Source organism: Mus caroli, chromosome 15 (assembly GCF_900094665.2).
Source record: "Mus caroli chromosome 15, CAROLI_EIJ_v1.1, whole genome shotgun sequence".
Lineage (NCBI taxonomy): Eukaryota > Metazoa > Chordata > Mammalia > Rodentia > Muridae > Mus > Mus caroli.
The window spans coordinates 68,252,152-68,277,154 of record NC_034584.1 but is presented as its reverse complement, the minus strand read 5'-3'; the positions used below and the strand labels follow the sequence as shown (position 1 = coordinate 68,277,154).

At 53.3% G+C, this 25,003-nt stretch overlaps 4 protein-coding genes across 4 annotated transcripts in view; 2 read left to right on the top strand and 2 right to left on the bottom strand.

Moving 5' to 3' along the window:
- Nucleotides 1-6,903: 6,903 nt before the first annotated feature.
- On the top strand, nucleotides 6,904-8,914 carry Lypd2 (LY6/PLAUR domain containing 2). Its single transcript, XM_021184316.1, has 3 exons — nucleotides 6,904-7,003; nucleotides 8,074-8,193; nucleotides 8,627-8,914. Exons 1-3 carry the CDS (start codon nucleotides 6,946-6,948, stop codon nucleotides 8,830-8,832), a joined length of 384 nt encoding a protein of 127 aa, XP_021039975.1. The 5' UTR covers nucleotides 6,904-6,945; the 3' UTR covers nucleotides 8,833-8,914.
- A 4,209-nt stretch (nucleotides 8,915-13,123) lies between these two features.
- Slurp1 (secreted LY6/PLAUR domain containing 1) lies at nucleotides 13,124-14,500 on the top strand. The gene is made up of 3 exons (XM_021184330.2): nucleotides 13,124-13,208; nucleotides 13,549-13,668; nucleotides 14,187-14,500. The coding sequence occupies exons 1-3, from the start codon at nucleotides 13,151-13,153 to the stop codon at nucleotides 14,339-14,341; spliced, it is 333 nt and encodes a 110-aa protein (XP_021039989.1). The 5' UTR covers nucleotides 13,124-13,150; the 3' UTR covers nucleotides 14,342-14,500.
- A 2,262-nt stretch (nucleotides 14,501-16,762) lies between these two features.
- Nucleotides 16,763-20,195, bottom strand: Them6 (thioesterase superfamily member 6). Its single transcript, XM_021183582.2, has 2 exons — nucleotides 19,367-20,195; nucleotides 16,763-17,686 (listed from the first exon to the last, which is right to left on the bottom strand). The coding sequence occupies exons 1-2, from the start codon at nucleotides 19,877-19,879 to the stop codon at nucleotides 17,576-17,578; spliced, it is 624 nt and encodes a 207-aa protein (XP_021039241.1). The 5' UTR covers nucleotides 19,880-20,195; the 3' UTR covers nucleotides 16,763-17,575.
- Nucleotides 20,196-24,086: 3,891 nt separating this feature from the next.
- Psca (prostate stem cell antigen) overlaps nucleotides 24,087-25,003 on the bottom strand; it is a 4,312-nt gene continuing 3,395 nt past the window's right edge. Inside the window, exon 4 of the mRNA XM_021184184.2 lies at nucleotides 24,087-24,757. Within this exon, the coding sequence (XP_021039843.1) occupies nucleotides 24,546-24,757 (212 nt within the window). The 3' untranslated portion in view covers nucleotides 24,087-24,545. The remainder of the gene's footprint in view (nucleotides 24,758-25,003) is intronic.

Here is a 25,003-nt window from a genome sequence, read left to right as displayed (position 1 = left end):
CATTGGGGAAGGACAGCCAGCTGCTGTACTAGCACCCAAAGGAAGAAGAGATGGGTCCAGACCTCTCTCACCAGGTCAAAAGACACAAAGTAAAACCAAAGTCCTGTTGCTTGTTTTGAGAACTGGTCCCACTGTATATAGTCCAAGCTGTCCTCTAGCTTCCTGTGTGGCTGAAAAAGAGATTTCTTAAATGCTAGCCCATTCAGAAGATAAAAAGGCCTCAAAGTTTACTCTAATCCCATGATTAGATTAATCGGACAATTAAACTCAGGGCTATGGCATGACCCAGAAGTGGTGCCCCAGGCATATACACAAGTAGAAACTGGCCCACAGTTGCTCAGGGCAGGGCTATTCACACACAGCAGCCACAGGGTGGAAACCCACATACGCATCCCCATGAGTGAACACATACACTATGACCTGTTCAGGCTATGAAATCCCAGTCACCCATCTACAGGAGTAAGGTCCTGACCTACACTTTTGCAGGGCTGACCCTTCAAATGGTACAGAGTACTTTGTTCTCTAGGACTCTGCATGAAGTGACAGGGGTTTAGGGAAGACTGGAAACAGACGAGGGCGACACACCAGGCAGGAGGGAACAGCCAACGTATGCCCTTCTACTGTACCATTCAGTATCTCTGGTCATCAAAATGCTTGTACATTTCTTGGGCCACTGTAAACGTCAGAGTCTACAGGAGTAGAGTGTGTGTTTGGGGTTGTCAGAGCACTTCAGTAGGAACATGTCATACAGAGGCTGTGGCAGGGAGAAAGGCAAATGGGGAAGTGTGCACAAGCTTCTTAGGCATAGCGGTCTATGGGTCTTAGGCATGGTGGTCAGAGCTCGGCAGCTGTGGTTGGAGGAAGAGGCACTGTTGTGATGTCCAGTGTACTTTGTCTGAACTGCTGCAGTTACAGAAATCTGCATGTCACGTGTTGCGCATGCAAAGCACAGGGTGTGTGCAGAGCAAAGAATCTCTGGCAAGGTTCCTGAGGAAACCATTGTCCCAGGCAGGTAGGCAGGAGCCTGCCCAGCGCCACTTCCTTCCTGTGTCTAGTTTTACTGGGTCTGTCAAGAAAGTCCACATCCTGGGATCATCAACTTTCAGGATTTTGGGTCAGCCAGCAAGCGTTCCCACAGTGGGCTTCAGCTGGTCCTTCTCCAGGTCAATGCAACTCAGGTACCAGCCATGTGTGGCCCACATGAGACCCTACAGGTTGAGGGCTCTGTCCCCAAGGCTATTCCCACCTCATATCCTTTGCTCACTGTCTTTCCATTTAGTGTTTTGGCATCTTTGGTCTTTTTTTTTTTAAGATTTATTTATTTATTATGTATACAGTGTTCTGCCTTCATGTACACCTGCAGGCCAGAAGAGAGCATCAGATCTCATTATAGATGGTTATGAGCCACCATGTGGTTGCTGGGAATCAAACTCGGGACCTCTGGAAGAGCAACCAGTGCTCTCAACCTCTGAGCCATCTCTCTGGCCCTTTGGTCATGTCCTTGATTTTTATTTTTTTCGAGACAGGGTTTCTCTGTGTAGCCCTGGCTGTCCTGGAACTCACTATGTAGACCAGGCTGGCCTCGAACTCAGAAATCCACCTGCCTCTGCCTCCCAAGTGCTGGGATTAAAAGCATGCGCCACCACTGCCCAGCTCCGTGTTCTTGATTTTTAAAAAATAGTTAAAACTGTCACCTGATTTCTTGGGGTCCACTAAGGAGCGGCAGGGCCCCAATGCCTTCCCAAGAAACCCAGAACCTCCTGTGTTAAGCAACCCAGAGACTGAGAGTCCCATCCCTTTGGGGTTTTAAAGAGGTTTCATTATGTGGGCATGATTGGTTACATCATTGGCCACTGGTGATCAGCTCAGCTTTCAGTCCCTCTCCTGTCCTCAGAGGAGACTTGGGGTGTGGATCAAAATCCCCACCCATCAATTGTGTTAGTATCTCTTAGGTGATCGGCCCCATCCTGGAACTACCGAGGGGCATCCATCTACCTGTCTGTCATTCATCAACTTATAAAAGACACTCAGGAGCTTTTAGGAGCTGCGTGTCAAGAAACCTGGCTGAAGACCAAGGGTGTCTTTCACAATGCCACGGGAATGGAGGGATGGTACATTAGCTAGGATCATGGGCTTCCTTTCTGAGACAATGGGACACGGCAACCCAACTAGTGGTGTTTGCAGATGTCTGCGGCTATGCCAAAACTGTTGAGTTTGGGAGGGCCATCTTCCCACACACCCACTTCAGCATGTCAGTTTGTAGCCCTAGATGGCCTTGAACTCACAGCTATCATTTCTCACACAAATGCAGGGATTACAGGTGGGTAGCACCACACTCAGCGAATGATACACTTTGAAATGTGTGAGCTGCCAGGTATGTAAGATGTAGCCAATAATGCTTCTGAAAATTAGAAAGAAAGAAAAATAACTAGGCTGTGGTGGTGCACGCCTTCAATTCTAGAACTCAGGAGGCAGAGACAGGTAGATCTCTGAATTCAAGGCTTGCCTGGTCTGCAAATTGAGTTCAGGACAGGACAGGGAGACATAGAGAAACAACCACAACAAAAGATAAAGGTAATCGAGATGCAAAATCGAGAGTCATAAATTACTTTAAAAGAATCTATTAAATAATACACATGGAAGCTTCCTAGGACTTGGGAGACTGGAACTGAAGGGTCAGGCCAGCCTGGGTTTCGTAGGGTGACTTGGGAGAGGGGACTATTAACAAAATTGAAAGACAGAAGACCAAGAAGGAAATATTTGTCCCATATGCCAAGAAGTGCACCACCCTCCACGTGTACCCACTGGGCAGTGCCACAGGAAATGGTCAGAGGACACGCACAGGGAGGCCAAAGAAAGAGGGGTGCTGAGAGGGTGACAAAGCAGAGGCTCGTCACCCTTATTAATCAAGGCTATGACACATCTAAGAGCACCCGATGGGAGGTGCAGTGGGTGGGGCCTGTGGGAGGGGTGTGGCCTCCACTGCTCCATGGAAGATGATTGGCAGACTCTGAAGTATCCCCAGTGTTTGCTGGATGCTGCTTCTGTAGATGCCTTTGTCCCCTGTCCAACCCAGTTAATGTCCACTTCTGGTCATGGCCATGTGAGGTGACTGATTTGCAAAATCAGAGGTCTCAAGGCAGACTTTCAAGAGAGGGACAGTCTGGGGGGCTGAAGTGTGGTTTGGGAATCTGAGGCCAGAGGCCGGAGTGTGGAGTGATCTTTAATGGTTTCTTCTGAGTACTTCATAAGTCCTTTGGGAGAGGCTCGAGTTAAACCACAATAACTGCCACGTTTATACCGTCCTGGAAGCCTCCAGGAAAAGTTGCACTATGGTAGTAAGGACTAGGGTGGTTTATGATTGCAGGGACAGTGAACCTGCAGGAGGGGTGTTTCCAGTTCCCCTGGGGCCCTTCTAGAAACATCCCTTAGATGTCTGATTGGCCAGTGCAAAGGGTGGATATGGATAAGATATCTACTGCCCCCCTTTCAGGATGAAACTGTGAATGTCAGTGTCAGGTCCAGAGGATGGTGCACAGAGGCTCATGCCCAGCAGCATCCTATTGGAAAGATCCTGGAGGAACAGAGCACAATGGCTCCTTCCCAGAGCACCATCCTTGATCCTGTTGGAGAGCGTACTTCCTTTTCAGTGTGGGAATATTTAAAAGCCACTTGTTTGCTCTCCTGGATGCTCCTGTGGAGGGGACAGAAGAGTCGGAGCCCAAGGAAAGATGATATACCCTTGGGCCTTCCTGGAGTCAGCAGAGCCTGGCTGGCTATGGGGGGAGCAGCGTATGGCTACCTGGGGAGAAAGGTGTGTGGGTATTGTTCCCACAAGGGACCATTCTGAGTTAAAGTTGAGGCCAGGGCATCTGTCCACAAAGCAGCGGTACTCACAGGGTACGGATGGTCCTGGAGGATGGTGTAAGAGGACAAAGGAAGAGCCACAGACAGGGGAGATAGAGACAGGACTTTCCTGAACTTGAGAGAGCATCCATTCAAACCTTCCTCCATAGGCTGTCCTGGGCACAGGGTGGCAAGCAGTGTACCCTTTCCCAGACATCCAGAGACAGGTCTCTGCTGCTGATTTCCATTACCTTGAGAGACAAAGACAAGAGTCAGTGCAGGGTCCCCGCTTCATGGGCTCCTCCCTGTCCACCACAGCATGGTACAGCCCATCTCATTCGTGCTGCAGACACAGAGGGAAGGGGTCTAGACATGTTCTGGGGAAGATCTCCCCTGCAGAGTCCCAGTGTGCCCAGAAAAACAGTAGCTGTGCAGTGTGAGAGGGGCTGAAAGGTGGGATCTGACCCCTGTACCCAGCTCTAGCGTGACTTCCCAATGTCAGCAGCCCCAGAGGAGAAGCTGCAATGCCCTAGGAGAGTAGCAGTGCTAGAGAAATCCTCCATAGTCCTCCTCTGCCCAGACACCCATAAGTGCTGACCCCTCCCAGTATAGCCTGATGAATGTCATGATTACAGGCAAGAATCCCATACCCAATTGTTGTTATTTTTATTCACTTTCAGTCTTTAAGAATTATCTAGCCTGAAGGGTTTAGTGTTTTATACTAAGTATTTAAGTTGTTAACACTAATATTAATGAACAGTGACCCATGTGCTACAGCTTTCTACACCATTGTCTGGGGACTTGTTTGGTTTTGTGGAACTCTCTGTTGCAATCCTAAATTATCAATAAAGGTTTTCATTTAAAAAAAATATACTGACTCCTGATTCTTATCACCATGCTTTCTTCCTGGTTATACTCTGAGACCTGATCTTGTTCACACTTCGGGCCCTCACCATGGTCACACACGGAGACCTGATCCTGGTCATAGTCTGAGGTTTGGTTCCAATCATATTCTGAGTCCTGATCCTGGTAACACTCTAAGCTCCGACTCTCTTATATTCTGAGTCTTGATCAGGTTACACTCTGAGCCTTGACCCTAGTCACACACTAAGCTCTGATCCAAAGGTTTCTGGAATTGGGAAGGGAAGGATGTGGACCTCTCAGAGCAGAGGCCTCCCAGACAGAGCCAGCCCAGACCCTGGCGAGGGTACATTCCTCCCTGACCCAAGACGTGAACTTCCCAGGTACCACTTGGGTGGGTGTTAATTCTAGGAGTGATACTTAGGGGGTCGGGCATATTCCAGGGGGTGAGGCAGAGTTGGAGGCCCTGGGCTCAAGGACAGGAAGGAGCTGAGCTGAGTTGGGTGTGGTGGAGAGATCGGGTTTGACCAAAGGACACACATGGGTGTGAAGTGGGGCTGTCTAATCCAGTTAACCTCAGCACATCCGTCCCCACAGCTGTGTGGTCACGGCCATTCGTGGTGAATGATTTGCAAAATCAGACAGGCTCGGGATGCCACCCGGCTTGCTAGGTGACCTTGTCTTAGTCAATTAACTTCTCAGAACCTAGTTTCTTTATCCACTCTAAAATTAATTAGTGCTCTGTCCCTCCAGAACTGTCACAAGGAAAAATACAATTGGCAGGCTGAGCGTCTGACTCATGCCAGGCTAGGAAAGCCCTGGGAAGTACAGAGGCTGGTCCAGAGCCTAGGCAAATGAGGACTTCCCGTGCGGGGTGAAGCCAGACCCCAGTGGAGCTCCAGAGGGCAGAGGCAAGAGTGGACATACCTTGCTGGGGGCATAGCAAGAACAAAGCCTGAGTAGGAATAAGGTTGGGGATGCTAGACAAAGAGACACCTGGGAAGCCCAGCAGCAGTGTGGTCTTTACCACTAGCAGAGTCAGGCAGGTAGATGTGCCCCCACCCCTACATGTCTCAGCGGGGACAAGCTACTCTAGGAAGATACCTGTGGGAAATCAGGACAAGCCAGGTGCTGCCAGGTCATGGGGATCCCTGTCGTGGCATTCTGTCTAGGGCAAGGACACTACACTCTACACACACACACACACACACACACACAGAGAGAGAGAGAGAGAGAGACAGACAGACAGACAGACAGACAGACAGACAGACAAACCTGATGCTATGGTAACCCCCACCCATAAAATTATGTTTGTTGCTACTTCGTAACTGTAATTTTGCTACTGTTATGAATCATAATGTAAGTATATATTTTTAAGATAGAGGATTGCCAAAGGGGTCAAGACCCACAGGTTTCGAATTGCTGTCCCTACCCCTTGACCTTCAGTGGAGAGAGGAAGGAGGAGGTGGAGGGGCCCAGGAAAGTCCTGCCTAAGATCAGCCTATGAGCCATTGGAGACCAAGGTGTGCAGACAAGCCGAGAGTGGATGGCCCTCCAGGAAACATGAAACAGTGTCCCCCAAAGCAACCCTGGGCCTCCCCAGCTCACCCATCCTCCAAAACACCTTCCTGTTGATCAAGCAAGTTCTGTCTTTGTTCCTTAGGCCTTTGAGTAAACTCTGGGCTGGTTGTCAGTGGCAATTTGGCACACCCCACCTTCCCCCTGACCACTTCAGAGGAGCTGGGAGGTGCGAGATCATCTTGGAAAGATTCCATCCGAGAGCTGTCCGGTCATGGCTCTGGAGAAGGCCACAAGGTAAAGGCTCTTTACCACAGCTGGGAAAGTGCAGGAGAGCCCAGGTCCCATTGTCCCATTCTGTGCTGCCTGAAGACCCCTGACCTGTCCCGGAAGGAGGAATCTGGAAGATTTTCTTGGCTAGGAGTTGTAGGGTGGTGTGGAAGGGTCCCCAGTGGGAAAAAAAAGACTCCCCACAACCTATGGGGAGGAGAGGGGCCTGGGAAGGGTGGAACAGCAGCTTTGAAGGGTGGAGCTCGAACAGTCTGAGAGGGCTGGGTAGGGTCTGAGGGAGCCCCAGGGAGCCCTGGGGAATGGGGTGTGGGTGAGGAAGCAGGGCAGGCCCTCCAGAAATCTGATCCTCCTCTAATCTGCTTAGCCAACCGGTCAGACCACCGCTGTAGGCATTTCCCCACCAGGCAGGCCTGAGTGAGGACCTCGACCATGCAGGGGACCTGGATGGTGCTGTTGGCACTGATATTGGGCACCTTCGGGGAGCTTGGTGAGCACGGGGGAGCACGGGAGCGGCCCCAGGACTGTTCTCAGAGAGAGTTTCTCATGGGGGAGCTTCAGAGAGGGAGAACGCTGAGCCAGGACTGGCCAGGAGGGCAGAAAGCCGGCACCAAAGCCCTAGGTGCCAGCGGCGAGCCTCAGGATACTGGTGTGTTTGCTAGTGCAAGCCATTCAGCAGGAGAAGATGGGAGATCTCGGATGCTGGGGCAGATGGCCTGGGAATCTGGATATGATGGAGACGTAGTTGGGGAAAGGACATCCAGAAATGTCCAGAGACAGAGTGAGACAAACAAATGGCGACATGATGTTGACTGTCAGCCCGTTATGTGCTCAGTGGTGAGGGCTCAAGCCAGGCTGTTCCATACAGTTCTTGGAGAGGTTGACTAGACCAGAGGCAGAGGCCCTACCAGGTCACTGTCTGTGTGGGGTTGGGGGAGGGGTGACTTCCCTGTGTGTCTGAATTGCTTGGAGACAAGCTAGGCTTACTGGGGCTTCTGGGATTGGGTCTGGAATGCTAGCAAGACTGTACAGTGCCTTCTAGCCAGGCTCTACACCTGCAGCCCTCCCCTCAGGGAAGACACCTTTGCCAAGCTGGTACCTGTGAACTCCTCTGTGCAGCTCCCACCCAGTGTTCCAAGGACCTGCTTGCCTGACCCCACGACAGGCAGCACTTTCAGCAGAAGGGCAGTTGGTGATGAGGAAGTGCAAGGGCGTCTGCTCAAACTGACCTGCAGTTGTGGTGTGCATGTGAATGTACGTGTGTGTGTGTGTGTGTGTGTGTGTGTGTGTGTGTGTGTGTGTTTTGATGATCATTCCAAATCAGCTGTCCCCATCCTGATCCCAGGCTGAGCCCACTGTTCCAGGGGCACATTCTGTAAGACCCTGGTTCAATGGTCATGTTGTCTCCCCTGAGCTTGGTTAGTGGGCATCTTGTCCCTGGCTAGTGTCCTTGTCTTCTGAGACTAAGCCTCCATGGCAGAGCAGGACATTGGGCGCAGACATTTTGGGCTTTTGAGACAGGAAGGCCTATTCACTGCCCTCTTATCCCTCCTCTCCTAGCTATGGCCTTACAGTGCTACACCTGTGCGGATCCTGTGAGTGCATCCAACTGTGTCACCACCACCCACTGCCACATCAATGAAACCATGTGCAAGACTACGCTCTACTCCCGGGAGATTGGTCAGTAGCATCTGCATGGGACGGAACTGGGATTCCCGGTTCTGACCACGGATCCCTGACCATCTGTGTCCCCACACAGCCTGCACCATCATTCCACCATTTCTGCCAAGAGACTTTCTGTCCAGGCCATTAGCCCCCCCTCCTTCCCCCTCTCCCCTCATCATGGGAGGCCCCTGAAGTTTTTCTGAAGTCCTTGTAAAGGACTGGCTGTCTTACAACTTGTGTTTTACATTTTATATTACATACAAATCCTCCCACAGACCAATTCGAGATGCCTTAGGTGTCCCTTGTACATCAAAGGCTTCAGTGGTCCTGGAGAAAGGGGAATCTAGGCTAGTGGGGTGGTTGATCCCAGAGTGGGTGGCCGCTGAGCTCGGGGCAAAGAGGCAGTAAAGGAATGGTCCTTCAGGTTGACACTTTGTGCATCCTACAGTTTTCCCTTTCCTGGGGGACTCCACGGTGACCAAGTCCTGCGCCAGCAAGTGTGAGCCTTCAGATGTGGATGGCATTGGGCAAACCCGGCCAGTGTCCTGCTGCAATTCTGACCTATGCAACGTGGATGGGGCACCCAGCCTGGGCAGTCCTGGTGGCCTGCTCCTTGCCTTGGCACTTCTCTTTCTCTTGGGTGTCCTGCTGTAAAGCCATGGCCATCTAGCTCTGCTCCCTTGTCCCTGACATCCCAGGTCCCTAATGCCTAGAAGAAATACAATGGCCACCTGCATCGGTCTCCTGAGTCTCATTTCTGGGTACTGATCTGCCTTGTGGGCAGGGAGAGGGGCATCCATGCTACATCTCTGACTCCAACCCTATCTCAGTGAGTCTCTCCTGTCTCCTTAAGTTTCGTATCATAAGCAAAGACAGTCCCCAGGTTTGGGACACCATGCAGACCAGGAGATTGCTGCCTTCTAGCTCTTAGGACCTGTAGGGAGCCTGGTAAGTGGGCAGAGGCGGGGCTAGAGGAGAAGCTCACTGGGAAAGGCTCCCCTCTCCTGCTGGAACCGCGCTCTCTCCATCATGGGTGCAGGCTGTGTGGCGACCTGCATACAACTTGGCTGACCCTCTGGTCCTAGACTAGTGTGCCATGACCAAGTGCCGTTAAGGACACCCCATGCCCGGAGAAGAGGAAAGTGAAGACAGGAGGTTCCATGTCCTTCAGACGTGGGGGTCCCCATTTTTGACTCCTGTGGGGGCTCTTCAGTCCTGGATCAGCTTCTGAGGACAGGGCTCCTACAGACTAGTGAGAGTCACCACAAGTCTTAGGGTACAACCTAGGCATTACTACTCTGTCTGGAGGCCTCTGAAGGTAGAACAGTGGTAGACCTCCAGCATGGGGATAACTAAAACCTACGATTCTTCTGCTAGCTTGGGTACCCACGTCTTGGAGATGTGATTCTGAGTTCTGACTTGTCAATGTGGGGGCATGGTCCCATCATCACCTTGAACTTTCTCATTCAGTTCCTCCTGGTTACACCCTCTTTTTTTTTCCCTTCCAACTTTACGTCTTCGGTGGTGGTGCCCCCTTGCCTTCTTTCTCCTCTTATAACCCGCTGACTCCAGTCAGTTGATGTCTGTGTGCAGATGAGTGGAGGGCACTGGCCATTTTTACCGAAGACTGACAGCCACGCAGTATGATGTCTTCACCTCATGTGTGTAGCTTAAAGATGTGATATGTGATACATGTAGACCCCTGTTTACTACCCACCACCAAGCTCACCCCTAAAGATGACTTTCCGAGACTAATGGTTTCCTATGCCAGTCTTTACCTGGATGACTCTCCATCCATTTTTTTTTTTTGAGGCAGGGGTTTCATGCAGACCAGGGTGGTTTCAAACTCATGATGTAGCTGAAGATGACCTTGAACTCTTGACCCTCCTGCCTCCGATTTCTAAGTACCTCTATTAGACTGATGAGTACCCATTCTTTAATCTATCTATACATTCATCCATTCATCTACTTGCCTATTCCGTCCATCTTACCTATCATCTGCCCACCATCCTCCCATCATCCTCCTTTTCAACCATACATCCGTTTATGTATCCACCCATAACTACATCTATCCACCTATCATTTTCATCTTCCACTCATCCGTCTATCCTTTCATTGATCCATTCTCTCTAGTATCCATCTATGCACCCACCCCCTTTCCATTCTTCCCTCCCTCCTCTCAACAGTCAGCATGGCCGGGTCCTGGGTAGGAGTAGAAAGGGCTTTAGAGCAGTGGGAAGGTGCTCCTTCCCTTGCTAAGCTGACGTTCCAGCAGGAGTCAGGAAGGGTGAATGAGCATCAAGTGCCAAGGGCTGGGTGGGGTGTTCTGTCTGAAAGGTAGCAGAACTCCAGAGCCTGTTTCTAAGAAGAGAAGCAAGTGGTAAAATTTGCATTTTAGCAGGTGCCTTTCGGTGGAAGGTAGACGGTATGGACAAGGAGGAGGAGCCAGACTCCCAGAAACAGACAGGGCGATCTGGCAGACAGCTAGGGCTGGATGATAGCCAGCTGGGTGGGAGGGAACAGGCAGAGGTCCTGGCTCCTGCTTGCATAAAAGTTGGTGATTGCCTCAGGTGCCTGGCTGGATCTGGAGAAGGACCTAGGTGTCTCTGTCAGGGCAGTTGACAAGAGAGATGATTTGAGGGGATCTTGTCAGAGCCTCTCTGTTGGTTTCTGCAGACAATCTTGCCTGGCCTGGGTGGGTTTTACACGCATCTTTTCACTTGAGCATTCCAGCAACCTCAAGGGCTGGGACTGTCATCATTCCAATTTAAAGATTAGACTGGCTTAGAGAGGAGAAATGATTGGCCCAGGGCCACACTACAGCACCTGCAGCATTCAGGTCCACAGAGAAGCCCTGTCCCAGGCTTGAAGAAGGGAGCTAGTCCTCCAAGTCACACACTGTCTTGTGCTGGGTTCAGACCTGGTCTCTTTGTTTTATGCCTGGGACCAGCGACAAGGGTGCGGACTCACACAGAGAAGCTGTCAAGCAAGGGCATAAATTCTGCCCTGCCCAGCAGGGCTGCCTTCCTGGCCTTACCAATCAGGGGCCAGAAGAAGGCATGGTCACCCACGAGGATGCTGGGTGCCCTTTCCTGGCTGCTGCTCCACCCAGCACCTCCCCTGCCATCACTGACCTGTGAGGGACCTATCCCTTCTTTCCAGACCCAGGACAAGTAGTCCCTTCAGGCAGCCTTGCATCGGCATCATGTCAGTGTTTCCTGTCCTCAGTACATAAGCCTGTACTGTTTTCATGATCACTTGTTCCCCAGCTCTGGGCTCCAAGTTCACTTGCACTTTGGTCAAAAGGGCCTTACAGGGCCATAAAGACCCACTTTTGCTGAGCATGGTACCATAGATGCTCATCCACCCTGTTTACAGATGAAGGAATGGGATTCTGGAGCAAGTGCCTTGTGAACAGGCCTGGGTCACCCAGCAGGCTAGGCTCAGTCTCTCAGGCTCAGAACCAGACTTTCCCTGGCTCCTCTCCCAACCTCTGGGTGTGGTCTGTGGACAGAGCCCCAGAGATGAGTGGCCCCACTATTTGACTTGGAGGAACTGCAGTCCCTCCCTCTGTAAGCCACACCTTCTCTTTACTTTTCTACAAACCTTGTACAACTGGCTTCTCCCGGCAGTGCCAGGTCACTTCTGCCCTAGCAATCCATAAACAGGAAGCCAAGGTCTGGAAGGACAAGGGGGCTATCCCAAGGCCATGCAAAGAAAGAGCAGAAAGGCCAGGAGAAAAACGCATGCCTCCTAGGTTGCCTGGACCAGGGCTCCTCCTCCATTGCAACCTGTCTGTCACAAGGTCAGACTGTAATTCTGCTGTTACAGAGTCTGTAAGGGGTGGACCACCCACCAGCTCCCTACAGAGACACACATGCCAGCTGCCAACCACCCACCTATTGTTAAAGCCAAGTATTACCTATCCATCTTATGCAGTCAATCATCTGCCTATCATGCATCCATCTATCCATTTGTCCATCACCCATCCTCCACCCATCCACTCCATCATCTGTTCATCCATCTGTCCACCCACCCACCTGTCTTTTTATCCTCCCTCCCTCCCTCCCTCCCTCCCTCCCTCCTCTGCCTACCCCCATATCCATCCACAAGGCCACTCATTGAAACCTTGGAGAACAACAACAAAACAAAACCAAAACCAAAGAGACCTCAACTGGGAAGGGCTATGAAGGATGAAGGCTTAGATGGTCCTTCTGGCATAGGAAAACAGCCAGGGTGCCCATAACATGAAAGGGCCAACACAGGAAAGCCAGAAGAGACTATCAGTCCAGGAGAGTAGGTAGAGTTCTGCTGTCAGGACTAAAGCCAAGAAGCTCGAGCTTGGTCTAAAAGCCATTCATTCATGGTCAGGGGAATGGCAGTGGATATGTAGGAGCCATTCTAAGACCCTATATCTGCCTCTGCCCTCACAGCACCTATACCACATCAGGCACTCCCTCCTTTCCATACTGGCTCAGCCTCTACTTTGTGAGTACATCTGGGTGCATAGTAGATCAGTCTTAGGCAGATGGGATACAGTGAGGTTCCTTATATCAGGCAGATCTAAAGCAGCCTTGTACCTGAGCCTCAGGGGTTCTCAGGACCTGACTATCTGGCCTATTGGATGCATTCACATAGCTGAGGCAAGAGGCTCATCTGAGATTCAGTTGAGCCAAGCTCTAAAAGGCTTCCTCAGTTGAGGGACAGCAGGGCATGGTGTCGAGTACTGGAGGTGCGCCAGCAGAAGCAGGACCAAGACTCCCAGACAGAGGTTCCCCAAAAGGTCCATAGAGGGGCCCCACCCTGGGATGGTAAGTGATGATGGCTCCCATCCACCACCCACATCCCTAGCCCTGTGCCTCCCTACTGAGTCACTCTGGTCCTGCCAACACCCAGAAGCCGAAGCCGGAGGCTGAGTATAAAATCCTCAATATGAGGCCAGCCAGGGCTCCTAGCTCCTGAGCACTGAAGAATGAACCTTCGCTGGGCCATGTGGCTGCTGCTCTTGGCAGCCTGGAACATGGGCTATGGTGAGTGGCTTGGAGTGAGGCTCTCAGGGGCAGCTCTGCTGTAGGACTCAGTTTATCCCATCTCTTAATGGGAGAGAGGTATCTTTGTGGCCAAGGCATCCTCTGGACCCTTGTTAAGCTTCCTGGGTCTTAGATTCCAACTTGCTACTGGGACAGAAGTCTTGGTCATGGCCTGTTTTCCAGGGAGGAAGATACGGATGCAGGATGTGGTGTTGTCACTTGTCTTGGACATCTGGGTCTTGGAAGAATCTCAGGAGGTCACTTTCTCTCTCACCTACCTGGCTCCAATAGGGACCCCTGGAGCGAGGTGGTGAGACTGTGACCCCCTAACCCTTGCTAGGTGAGGCCTTCCGATGCTATACCTGTGAGCAGCCCACGGCCATTAACTCATGCAAGAATATTGCTCAGTGCAAGATGGAAGACACAGCCTGTAAGACTGTACTGGAGACAGTGGAAGCAGGTAAGACTGGGTTCAGGCAAGGGCTGGGGGTTCCACCTGGTGTCAGGCTTACCTTGTCCCTCCATGTCCCCTTTCATCCACCACTGTTTTTCTCAGCCTAGAAAGGCAGAGGGGGCAGGAATGGTATGTGTGTGCGTGCGTGTGGTGGTGCTGATGGTATCACACCTTATAGATGGTGCCCACAGATGTATAGCCCCTCAAGCACCTGCACTAAGACACTGGCATCAGGGCTATGGGGAGTGGGGATGGGTAGAAGGCAGCAGTTGGCTTAAACCCTGGCTCTGCGCAGGTATGTTAAATGTGGCTTAGGCTAGAACCCCCACTCAGGACCAGGTAGTGTGGATGCTCCACAGAGGCTGGTGCCAACGTGAATATGTGCTACGGCTGGGTGGGGGTTGGGCAGATTTAAGATGCAGATTGCAGGAGGGGTTTGAGAAGGCAGCACACCATGGGAAGGGTGTGCAGAGGCAGAAAGGAGCAGCAGTGACTTGGGGCTCTGCTGTCTGCCCACCCTGCAGAGTTCCCCTTCAACCACAGTCCCATGGTGACCCGCTCCTGCTCCAGCTCGTGCCTGGCCACCGACCCTGATGGCATTGGTGTTGCCCATCCTGTCTTCTGTTGCTTCCGTGACCTCTGCAACTCAGGTTATCCAGGCTTCGTGGCAGGCCTCTAGCCACACAGGGAGTCTCCTCGTTCCTCCTCTATCCACTCTCCCGGCAGGGCCCGGTGCTGCCTGCAGTCGTCTCTACATGCCTGGATCGTGAGCAGAGCTCACTGAGCCTCAGGTCACTCACTGTCCACCAAGCTTGTGGAAAATAAAATAAGCCAAGGGTGAAGGGGCCTCTCTGTTCTTGTTGGGCACTGGGAACCTGAAGTGCTAGCCTGCAGGGAAGACAGGCTGTATTCTGGCATTTCCAGGCCCCTGACCCTCACTTTCATGCAAGTTTTTTTTTTTTTCAATTCATTATGTCAGATGAAAAGACAGAAACCTAGAGGGAGCAAGGCCCCCTGGGTCACCCTTCCTGCACACTAGCCCATCTCAATCCACGGCAGCTTCCTAAGCCCAGGAAACCCTTCCCCAGCATTCTCCCCCTGAAACCTAAATCCAACTGCTTCTGTGACTGGGTGGTCTGCCCAGACCTGCTAGGAATACAACAGAGGGAGATACACAAAGTCCAGCAGCCTCTCTACCCTAGTAGAGAGGTGCCCTAGGGTGTCCATCTCTACAAATCTGCTACACACCGCCCCTCTTACAATGGCCTGCCCATTCCCCTGAGTCAGCTGAGGAATCAAATGAGACTGTGGCCAACGTCCCCTTATCTACAGACCCAATGCCATGCTGAACTCGCAGTGCTCCCCAGGGCAGTCGCCAGGGCTGAAGGCAGAGGGTGGATCGAACAGCACACTCAGGGGCAGACTCTCCAGCCAGGAGCTCAAGCTCTTTAGGACCCAGGAGCCTTTGCCCTTTGGCCACTATTTCCCTTTCCCAGTGTAGTTTCCCCGCTGTCCCTTCCACAGTGTTCTGCCCTCTATGAGGTGTGTGGCAGCTGTGGGGCCTGAATGGCCCCAGGCACTAAAGCAGTATCACGGAGCACTTCCTGGATTCTCCCAGTTGAGGAGGTCATGGCCCTGAGTCCCACTGGCAATCAGGATTGCTAGCGGGTTGCCCAACAGACTGCAAGGGTAGGGGGGAGTAACCAGGATCGAGCAGGGTACCTTAGGATCCCTGAGAAGTCTGTAAAGCACCTCTTCCCTATAACCCCCTGTGCTGCCAACCTGGTCCTCTAAGCCTCACCAGCTAGGATCACATCTAGGGCCCATTCTATACGCAAAGGTCCCCTCTCGGAGCCATTCCCCTGCACTGTGAATTTCAGAGAGCCTCATTGAACTCAGGATTTGGAGGCAAGAGACCAGGGCTACTGGTTCACTGGAGAGACTGAACAGCTATCACCCCCTAGTGGAGTAGCTGGGGTACTGTCTCCGGCCTCTTCAGAGACAAAGAGGTGGGAATGGGAGAACCCAGTCAGGCCTGGCCCGAGTCCATGGGGAGGTGGGAGAGCTGTGGCTTGGCACCCGAGGGGCTGGCCCGTAAGAGCAATAAGCTAGGCTCAGCTCCCTGGTCCCCAGTGCCAACAGGGAACCGCAAAAGCCCTTGCCCCGCGGTTGACCTTGACGCTACACACCTATGAACATATCTACATGGCTACACATCTAGATTATTAAGCAGGGAATTCTATGTCCAGGCAGTTCACTCCTCCAGGTCTGTAGGCAGAAGCTCCACCTTGCTCCCACCACTTTCTATCTGGAGTCCCAGTGGGACTGTCCGGCAGCACTCAATACCTGCTATGAGCCACCCAAGCCTCCTAAGGACCCCCACCCTCCAGATTACCCCTGGCCCTTTAATACTGCCCATCTCCTGCCTGATGCTCTACTAAACCCTGAAAGGGAAAAAACCCTTTCCAAAGGCCCTGAAAGTAAGACATTGAGTACCTACCCATGTGCCTACGGTTTAGGGCAAGGGTTAGGTGGGAGGTAGGAAGGGCAGAGGTATGGGACAGGTCTTCCCAGCTGCACACTATTGGCTAACTGTGCAACTTCTCCACCCTTGCCCGAATCTGAGAGCCCTCACCCCCTTACCCCTTCCCCCAACCCAGGCCTTCAGACCTATGGTCTGTAGGAGGCCTACAGACCTCCCCCACCCCATAAAACATCTGCTCCAAGTCCACAGGACCTCAGTCTCCCTGGCCACAAAGGGGATGAAGAGCCCCATGTTGCCTGCACCCCTCCTGGGACTCTAAGGAAGGCAACAGAAAAGATAGGCCAGGTGCACATGACTCGGGCGGCAAGGTTCATAGGCTCCAGGTGGCAGGTGGACAAGGAGGGGGACCACGGTAGGAAGGCCAGCTGGGGCTCTAGCCAGCTGCTCACTCTTGGCCTCAATCCCATGACTCATCAGGCTTAGCCCTAAGTGCAGAGGCGCCCACAAGCCTGGGCACACTATGTCAATCCATGTTCCTCCAGAAGTCACATCCAGGGAGCGGGTCGGTCTGTGCCGGGGTGGCAGGGCTGCGGAAAGGAGAACCTCCCCGGCACACACGCCTTGAGAACTCTTTTAATCTTGTGCTTTCTTTAAATAAAACAGGTTGCAGCTTTCCCCTTGACAGCACTAAGGCAAGCATAGCAGCGTGGAGGTGGGGATGGGGGTGGGGGTGAGGAGGGTGCAGGGTGTGTGTGTGTGGGGGGGGTTACAGGGCATCACTGAAGCTTTGGGCTCTGGCTCCAGGTGTGGTTCCCAGAGAGGGAGCAAGGAGGCCGTTCCTAGCTTCAAGCAGCTGGCCTCTCCCTGAGCTGACAGGACAGGTGCTAGGCATAGTCATGGGACCCCAGACTTCATGGCGACCAGCCTAGAACAGGGTATATCCTCTTAAGAATGGTGGGTATCACCAGAATCTTAGCCAATGACCAGCACCCACTTGCCCTTCTGTGTTCTCGGGGGTCCTTGGGCTGGTTCTGGCCTTGCTTCCCTGCTATGATGTGACCCTCCAGATGGCCCACTGTCCCTGAGTAAGCTGCAGGCCCCAGCCACACCCATGACTACTCTGGCCTGCTTGGCCACAAGCAGCCCTGACTTTGGGTTCTGCTGGCCCTTGTGCTCCAGGACCCTGTGCATCTGGGCACACTAGAACAGTCTTGCTATGGGGACCCAGGAGGCAGAGCCGGGCCAGGACAACAACGTCCACCCCACCAGCTGCCCAAAAATGAGGCAAGCACAGGGGAGTGTCAAGCGGGTAAAAGAAGCCAGGCTTGTCCGAGGCCATTCTGGTTAGGAGTGCACCCACCCCAGGCGGCCCATTCCCGTGGAACGGACTGGCTGACAGGCGGGGCAGGGAGGATGCAGATGTGGCAGTCACTGGTCCTTTCTGTCACTGAGGCCGCTCTCAGCACGGAGCAGCTGGCTGCTGGTCTCATTGTAGGAGATCCAATGTTTCAAGTCTTCTGGCAGCTCAGGGGGCTCCACCTGCAGGGAGACAGGAAGCTGAGGCTTCAGAGAGCCCGGTGCCGCTGTGCGCACTAAGCAGGAGGCACAGAAAAGGGGCAAGCAGCCAGGCTGCTGCCCTTCTGCCTCTGGACCTCCTGCTTTATCGCATCCCCTACTCTGTGACCTTGCAGGAACCACACCCAAATTAATGACATCTGTCCCAGTGCTCTCCCAAGCCCTTCTAACCTACTTTCTCCTTCCTAGCTCTTTCTAGCCCATCTACTTCTGTCAGGCCCTCACCAGCGGGACCACGCTTCAAGTGTCTGTCCCCAGAATCAGGCAAAAGCCTATGAGGTTGGTTGGGTGACAGACCACCACCAGCTGCCTAGAGAAGAGCAGGATGTGGAGAGGATCTCCGGCAGGAGACTACCTGACAAGGCTGCTGCCCCGGAGTCCTTGCAGATGGGTTCTGAGGACTGAGGGTGGGGGAAGAGGCTGGTTAAGGTGTTCCCCTTCTCACGGCAAGTGCTACACGGCAGCCAGGAATGACTGACCTATAGTCTAGGCCCTGTCTGGGCACACTTGACTGTCAGAGACACCCCATCCTGGCACCTGGCCCCAGAACAGTTCCTCAGCTTACAGAACCCTACCCCAGACTTGGCCTGTCTTGGACCATATCTGCCTCTGCCTGGAACCCAAGTAACCATGGAAACTCCCAGCCAACCCCCCTGGCCTCCAGCTGAGCTGAGTTGCCAGGGTGCTTCAGTTCGCCTCCTCCAAGCTGTTACTGCTTGCTGGGGCTGCACCTCCAGTCCCCTCACCCCTTACATGCACTTTATCAACCAGTACCAAACAGCCCATAGGAACTCATGACTAGATAAAGAGAGAAAGGGAGGGAGAGCTTTCTCTGCCACCAATTGCTGGGAGGACTTCTCGAACCCGTGTTTCCCTTCAGATATATATAGCCCCTCAGCACTGATGTAAGGTCATTCCTATACTCTAAGAGGAGGCACTTGTCCAAGACAGGCGGGAACAATAGGGTGGGGCATGCCCTGGTACTTTTCAGGAGTCTGCCTTGGCAACCATCACTTCTCTGGCTGTCTCCAAGGTCACAGTTGCTACACTGCAGTAGCTAGCTCTGCCACCGTGCTAGAGGAGTGGACCCTGGGGAGGGGCCTTGTGTCCCAGCAGGCACAGGGTTCTCCTCCTTCCAACCTTGGAAAGACACAAGGCTTGTGGTCCCCTGGGGTCAATTCAACCCCCAGTCCTCTCTGCTGCAAGCTGCGCCAAAGAGGGCCTCGCGTCCACTAGAATTCCCAGCAACTGCTTCTAACTGACATCCTTTTATCCCATACTCAAAACCAAAGACCACAGAGGGTGACTCAGCACTGTAGAACACACAGAACTAGGACTCAAGACTCCTAGCAGAGATACCTGCCCTGAGCATCTCAGTTCTAGGAGAGAGAGAGAGAGAGAGAGAGAGAGAGAGAGAGAGAGAAGAGAAACTCTGGTTGGGAGCAAATTCAAACTGGCTAGGCCTGAACAGTAAAGCCTTGGTTCATAGGTGATGGGGACCCCAAGAAGGGCAACTCCATGGACACAGAGGATACGTGCAAAAGTGTTCCGACATCGGACCAGTCCCAGAACTTCAAAGGGGTTTTTCTCGCGGAGAGGGCTGAGAGCCAAACAGGGCCGGGGCATCGGGGTGGGGCTGCTCACCCTCCGTTTGCACAAGTGCTGTACTACTCGATCCGGCGAGGTGCCCAGCACGTGCTGTCGGAAACGCAGCAAGGCGCACACGAAACCATCGCGAAGGCTGACAAAACGCGCCTCCAGGTAGAAGGCGCGGTCGTCCCAGCCTTGCAGTCGCGTGAGTACCTCGAACGGCTCAAACAGGCGCAGCGAGCGACGATAGCGCGCGCACGAGGCGGCCAGCACCGTGTGCGCGTTCAGGTCGCGCAGCGCCCCCAGCACACCGCAGCGGGTCAGGTGCGCAGCGCGCGCCACATCCGCCTCGCGCAGGTAGCGCGCGTTGTTCATGTGTAGCAGCAGGTCCAGGTCCGATGGCAGCACCCGGCCGGCATACCGTTGCTCCGCCAACAAGTCGCGGACCCGCGGCTGCAGCAAGCGGGCGCGCAGAACGGCACACGGCACGCGCACCAGGTACCAGCCGTCCAGCAGCGCAAAGAAGGCGAGCGCCAGGGATAGCGACGCCACCAACAGCTCCAGCATCTTGGCAGCGGGCACCTGGTGTCCAGGAGCCCGCTGCGCAGGTACCTGCTGCCGGCCGGCCCTGGAGCCTGGGAGCGCCGAGGACTGGAGCGCACCACCTCTTCCAGCAGTCCGAGGGGGAGGCACGCCAGAGGCAACGGCGCCGTGAGCTGGAGTAGCTCTCACAGATACTGGTTCCCCCCGCGCGCGTCCTTGATGGTCTAGTCTGGGTCCTCTGCGTGAGCGGCTTTCGCTTTTCTCGGGGCGGGGCGGGTCACGGCGGGACGCTCCGAGCAGTACAGCGCCACCTGGCTACCGCGCTCGGCCCTGCAGGTGCAAGAGTGACAAGGAAGCCTGCTTCCGCCAGTGATCCAGTCAGTAGCTCAGATGAGCATAGCCAAAGAATTCCAGAACTTCTGCGGAGCAGCTGGGGAACTTTGCCAGGAAAACAAACAATGCATCTCCAAGGATGCTGCGAGCCTATCCAGACATCCCCTTTCTGCACGGCCCCTGGGACGTTCGTGGTCTTCCGGGTGTCTTTCAGTCTCAGTCTGCATCCATGTTACTTGTCCCCGCCCGCCAAAAATCTTGATCATCCCAAGTACACCCCAATAATCCCTACCCTTTATTTCTTTTAATGCAAGATGGAGGAGAGGTGGGGCATGGAGAGGGGTGCGATGAATGTAAATGACATTATCAACCGGGCTAAAGGTGCAGACCATGGTTTGTGGAATGTCAGTCCCTTTTCTTCAGCATAGGGGTAGGTCCCAAGGTCAGGCGGTCTCTCATCTCCAGAACTCTGTAATAATCCTGTATGCAAGTGACTGGTAGGGAAGCCCAGGGATGGATGGGCTAATGGCCTTCCAGATACCTTGGTCAGCATCACTCCACTGTCCCATGCTGGGCTGGGTGGGTCCGCTGTAGTCACTGACCAGAGCACAGGTCTTTTTCAGTTTTACTTCTGAAGCTAGGAGCTTTGGCAAAGTGAGTGCCTGGGGTCTTGGATACTCTGGAGAGACAAGGAATTCACTGCCTATTACGGTAGCTCCAAAGGACCAGAAGAAGAACCTTCCCCGCATATTGGTTACACTTACAACGCCCACTTTGTCCTGGTCTGCACTCTAGCTTGGGGAGGGGCAGATCCTCAGAAGGAAGAGACTAAGTAAGGCTCTCTCTAAGTTCATTGCTCAGAGAATGGGTTTTCTGTCACCTACTGTCCACCCTGTCTCTTGCCTCCAGAGGAGAGATCTGCCCACTGGTAGCCAGGCCTTTGTGACAGGAAAGGATGTGAATGAGCACCCACCTCCAGGATGTCACCATCCTTCATTCCCAGCCTTTCTGTTGGGCTGCTCTCATCACCTCTGCACACTGTCCACTTTGCTCTCATTTTCCTCTCCCGTACCCCAGCCGGTGTCACATTGCCAGAGTCCTCTCTCAGGGACCTGAGCACACCTCGCTGAAGGTTCAGGTGTATGTAATGCCTGTCTATCTCATACCCTAACCCTGATTGCCTGGTCTGGTTGTTCTAACCGACCGCTGTGTCTGCGGAAGAAGGCAATACAGTACCAAGGATTGCTCAATATGCCTCTTCCCCTGCCAGCACTAGATGAATAGGAATGCTGGATGCAGAAACTTTGCTCAGGGACCTTTGGCTCTTTGAGGGCTCCTGTGTTTGCCCTCGAGGCAGGTCAGCAATTCATTTTAGCTACCAGGGAGAACACAAGGCACAGGATGGCTGGGGTGGGAGCGTGGGGTCTAGTAGGATGACAGGTCCTAAACCCCACCCCTCCAAATTCTGGTCCCGCCCCATCCTTCCATAGCTCCGCCCCTTTAGATGAGTGGCATCACACTGGTGACTGAAACTATGAGGGAGTTAGAAACCCATTCCAGGACATAGACTTGATCTTGTGATCCAGGGGCTCTTTACTTCCCAGAGCACCTTCTGCTTTCTACTTCCCTCATCCTAACTTTAATAACTCATTGCAAGGAAGTCTCCAGGATAGGGGGTGAAGGCTCTTATCTCAGTCTCTCTGCTCTGGGGCACTCTTGGCCTGCAGCACCTTGTGGGCACAAACCACAGGGAGAGAGAGGCTTGACTAAGGGGCAGCTGAAGTGTGGTCCCTGGTGGGCTGAGTCTACCAGGGAAGGATGGCCGTTCCGTGCGAGCCTCTGGCATCCTCTTTGTTCTCCCAGCTCTTGTGTTAAGAAACTGAATACTCCCATATTTTTCATATTTATCTGAGTCTGCTGTCCTGCAGACTCCTTGCGTGGGGTGGGTCTAGGGTGTGCAGGAGTGCTGAGGAGAACCCAGCCAACCTTGGTGACTGCTGGATATGGTATGTCAGGAGCAGCGCTTGGAACCAGGCAGATGCCCCATCACTGCTGAGCAGATGGAGTGGGGAAGGGTCCTGCAAACTGTGTCCTGTCATCCATTATCCCCAGAGAAGGCAGCAAGCCTGAACCAGAAGGTTCCCTAGATGTACCACCAGAAATACCACCCAGAGCATGCACATGCACGCGCGCACATACACACACACACCACAACTGCTGTTGGACCCAGGTCCTGCATCATGTTCCTAGGAGATGTGACATTCTACTGGAAGACCCCTAGATCTTCAGTGTCCTCCTAAAGACACAGAGCCTCCCAGAGCCTGGACTCAGCCCCTGGCAAGCTAGGCTTGTTTGTGGGTGAGGAAGGAGGCAGCTTTTTGGGGAGGGCTGGATGGAAAGGCTGAAGTTGGTACTCTGGGTCATTCAGATAACAGCCTAGAAAAGCCATACCACCTATCTATGCTCACTTTTCCCTAGGGTTGAGAGGGAGGCCTCCTACCTAAGGTCATACACAAAGGCTGAGGGCATCTGAGAGCCCTGGAGCCTATGGCCAGGCTCACCCTCAGCATGACTCCTGTGCTACTGGTTACTGGGATCCCACTACTACCACTGGACTCTGGAGCTCAGGTTCTGACCCCTGGCTTAATACATAACTGGACCCTTCAGTGACCCTCTGTGTCTCCTGTGCCTCCTCCTCTTGGGCACCCAAAGCCCACAGTTTGTGCTGTTACTCACTGTTCTGGAATTTAAAGCTTTAAGTGCCTGTGATCCCTGAGAGAGGGGTCAAAGGCCCTAGTGACTGGTTTCACCTGGAAAAAGCCTGCAGTGCACTAGGCTGGAGGGAGGTGGGAAGACACATATTGACTTCCTCATGCTATCTCAACACTGATGGGGGTGGGGACCAGCTGTGAAAATAGGGTCCTCCTGCAGGTTCACACCCAGGATCCACAGGGTATTTCCAGGTTTCTTTCAAAGGGGTTTTCCCAGGAAGGAGAAGGGTGGGCATGTCCTCCTGTAGACAGTCCTTCCCAAGCTTCTAAGTGCACAGACAGACCCAGCAGAAAGAGTTCAGGAGTGTGGGCTGGTGGAGTGGGGTGGGGTGGGTGTGGGTAGCTGCCTCCCTGTTTCTTCTTTTTTGTTTTTGATTTACGAGACAGGGTTTCTCTGTATAGCCCTGGTTGTCCTGGAACTCACTCTGTAGACCAGGCTGGCCTCAAATTCAGAGATCCATCTGCCTTTGCCTCCCGAGTGCTGGGATTAAAGGCGTGCACCACCATGTCCGGCTTCTCCCTGCTCCTTTTAAGTTTGTATTTCCTATGTGCTTGCCACATGTAACTATTAAATCAAAGGTTTTGTTTTTTTTTTTTTTTTTTTTTTTTTTTTTTTTTTTTTTTTTTTTTGTCTTTTGTTTTGGGACAGGGTCTGTGTAGCTCTGGCTGACCTGAAACTCCTATGTAGACCAAGTTAGCCTCAAATGCACAGAGATCTGCCTGTCTCTGCTTCTCAAATGCTGGGATTCAAGGTGAGAGCCATCATGGCCAGCTAGAACAAACGTTTCTAAAGTAGATTCACTGAGGCTGAAGGGAGCTGCAGAATGCTCTCTTTCCCAGGGGATCCTCTTATCTGTGGAAACTCTGGGCTCTCCTTTACACAGACCGGGCAGCAGAAGCAGCACCCAGGGCTCTGAGAAGCTTGGCAGTGTGCATGTGTCAGTACAGCAGGTACTGGGTGTCCTGAGATATGCAGTCCTATCTCCTGCCAGGTGCCACACTCGTGTGCCTACCAAGACTGGGGAGCTAACACCTAAGATTAGTGACATGTTTATGACCCTGGATAGATACTTCCCAGGTGGGGACCAGACGCATCATGGCTGCTTAAGGACACAGGTTCTCTCCACTTACCCAGCAGGTATTTATTATACGACTGTTATATCCTGGGGCTCTATAAACGCAGAGCATGTCCCCCACCAGGCATCATCTCCTGGGACTCCTGGTGCCTCACACCCACCTCCCAGCTCCATTTCTGCTCAGTCCATCCCATCTCCGCCTCTACCAGGCCCCTCCCCAAGTGCTGCTGTGCACACTGGCTCAGGCCCTGGACAGTAGGGTGGTGAGGGAGTCCTTCAGCTGAAGCATCTGATCAGAACTTGGTAGGGCACAGTGCTGATGGGGTGGGTTGGGCAAAACGCTAGCTGTGGAAATAGCAGCAGAGAGGAGAAAGGGCCCTGGCGGAAGGAGTTGGGGGGAGGGAGGCCAGCCCTATGTGGGAGTTAAGAGCGGTGGTGGTGGTTGCTCCTGTGGGGGGGGGGNGCAGCTCATCCCTGCACAATCGGGCTATGGTAGGGCTCTCCTAGAGCCTACAGACGGCTGGAGCCCCACAGCAACAGGCTGCAGAGCATGGTAAGCAGCCCCAGGGTGGTGGGTGGCTTCAGGGTGTGGGCCCCGTTGACATTGCACAGGTCAGAGTAGCAGCACGTGATGTTCTTCTTGCCCAAATAGTAGTTCTCCGAGTCATCCTCACACTTTGAGCTGCAGCCCTTACTGATAACTGTCACAAGTCCAATGGCCCCTGGGAAGAGAGAGTGACACTTGGGATAAAAGCCAGGTCTTGATAGTAACCTCTCTGCCCCTGGCTCAGGGCCCCTTCTGGAGCATGCTAAACTTCTGAACCCACTCCACAAAGACCAGGAATGTTTGGTGAATGGGTGAGCAAAGCTTTTATGTCTGGCTGGAGTGGGGAGGGAGGCTGCCCGGTGGGGCAGCAGGCAGTGAGGACGGGGGAGGGGGAAGAGGGAGGCAGCGGAGCACTGGGGGG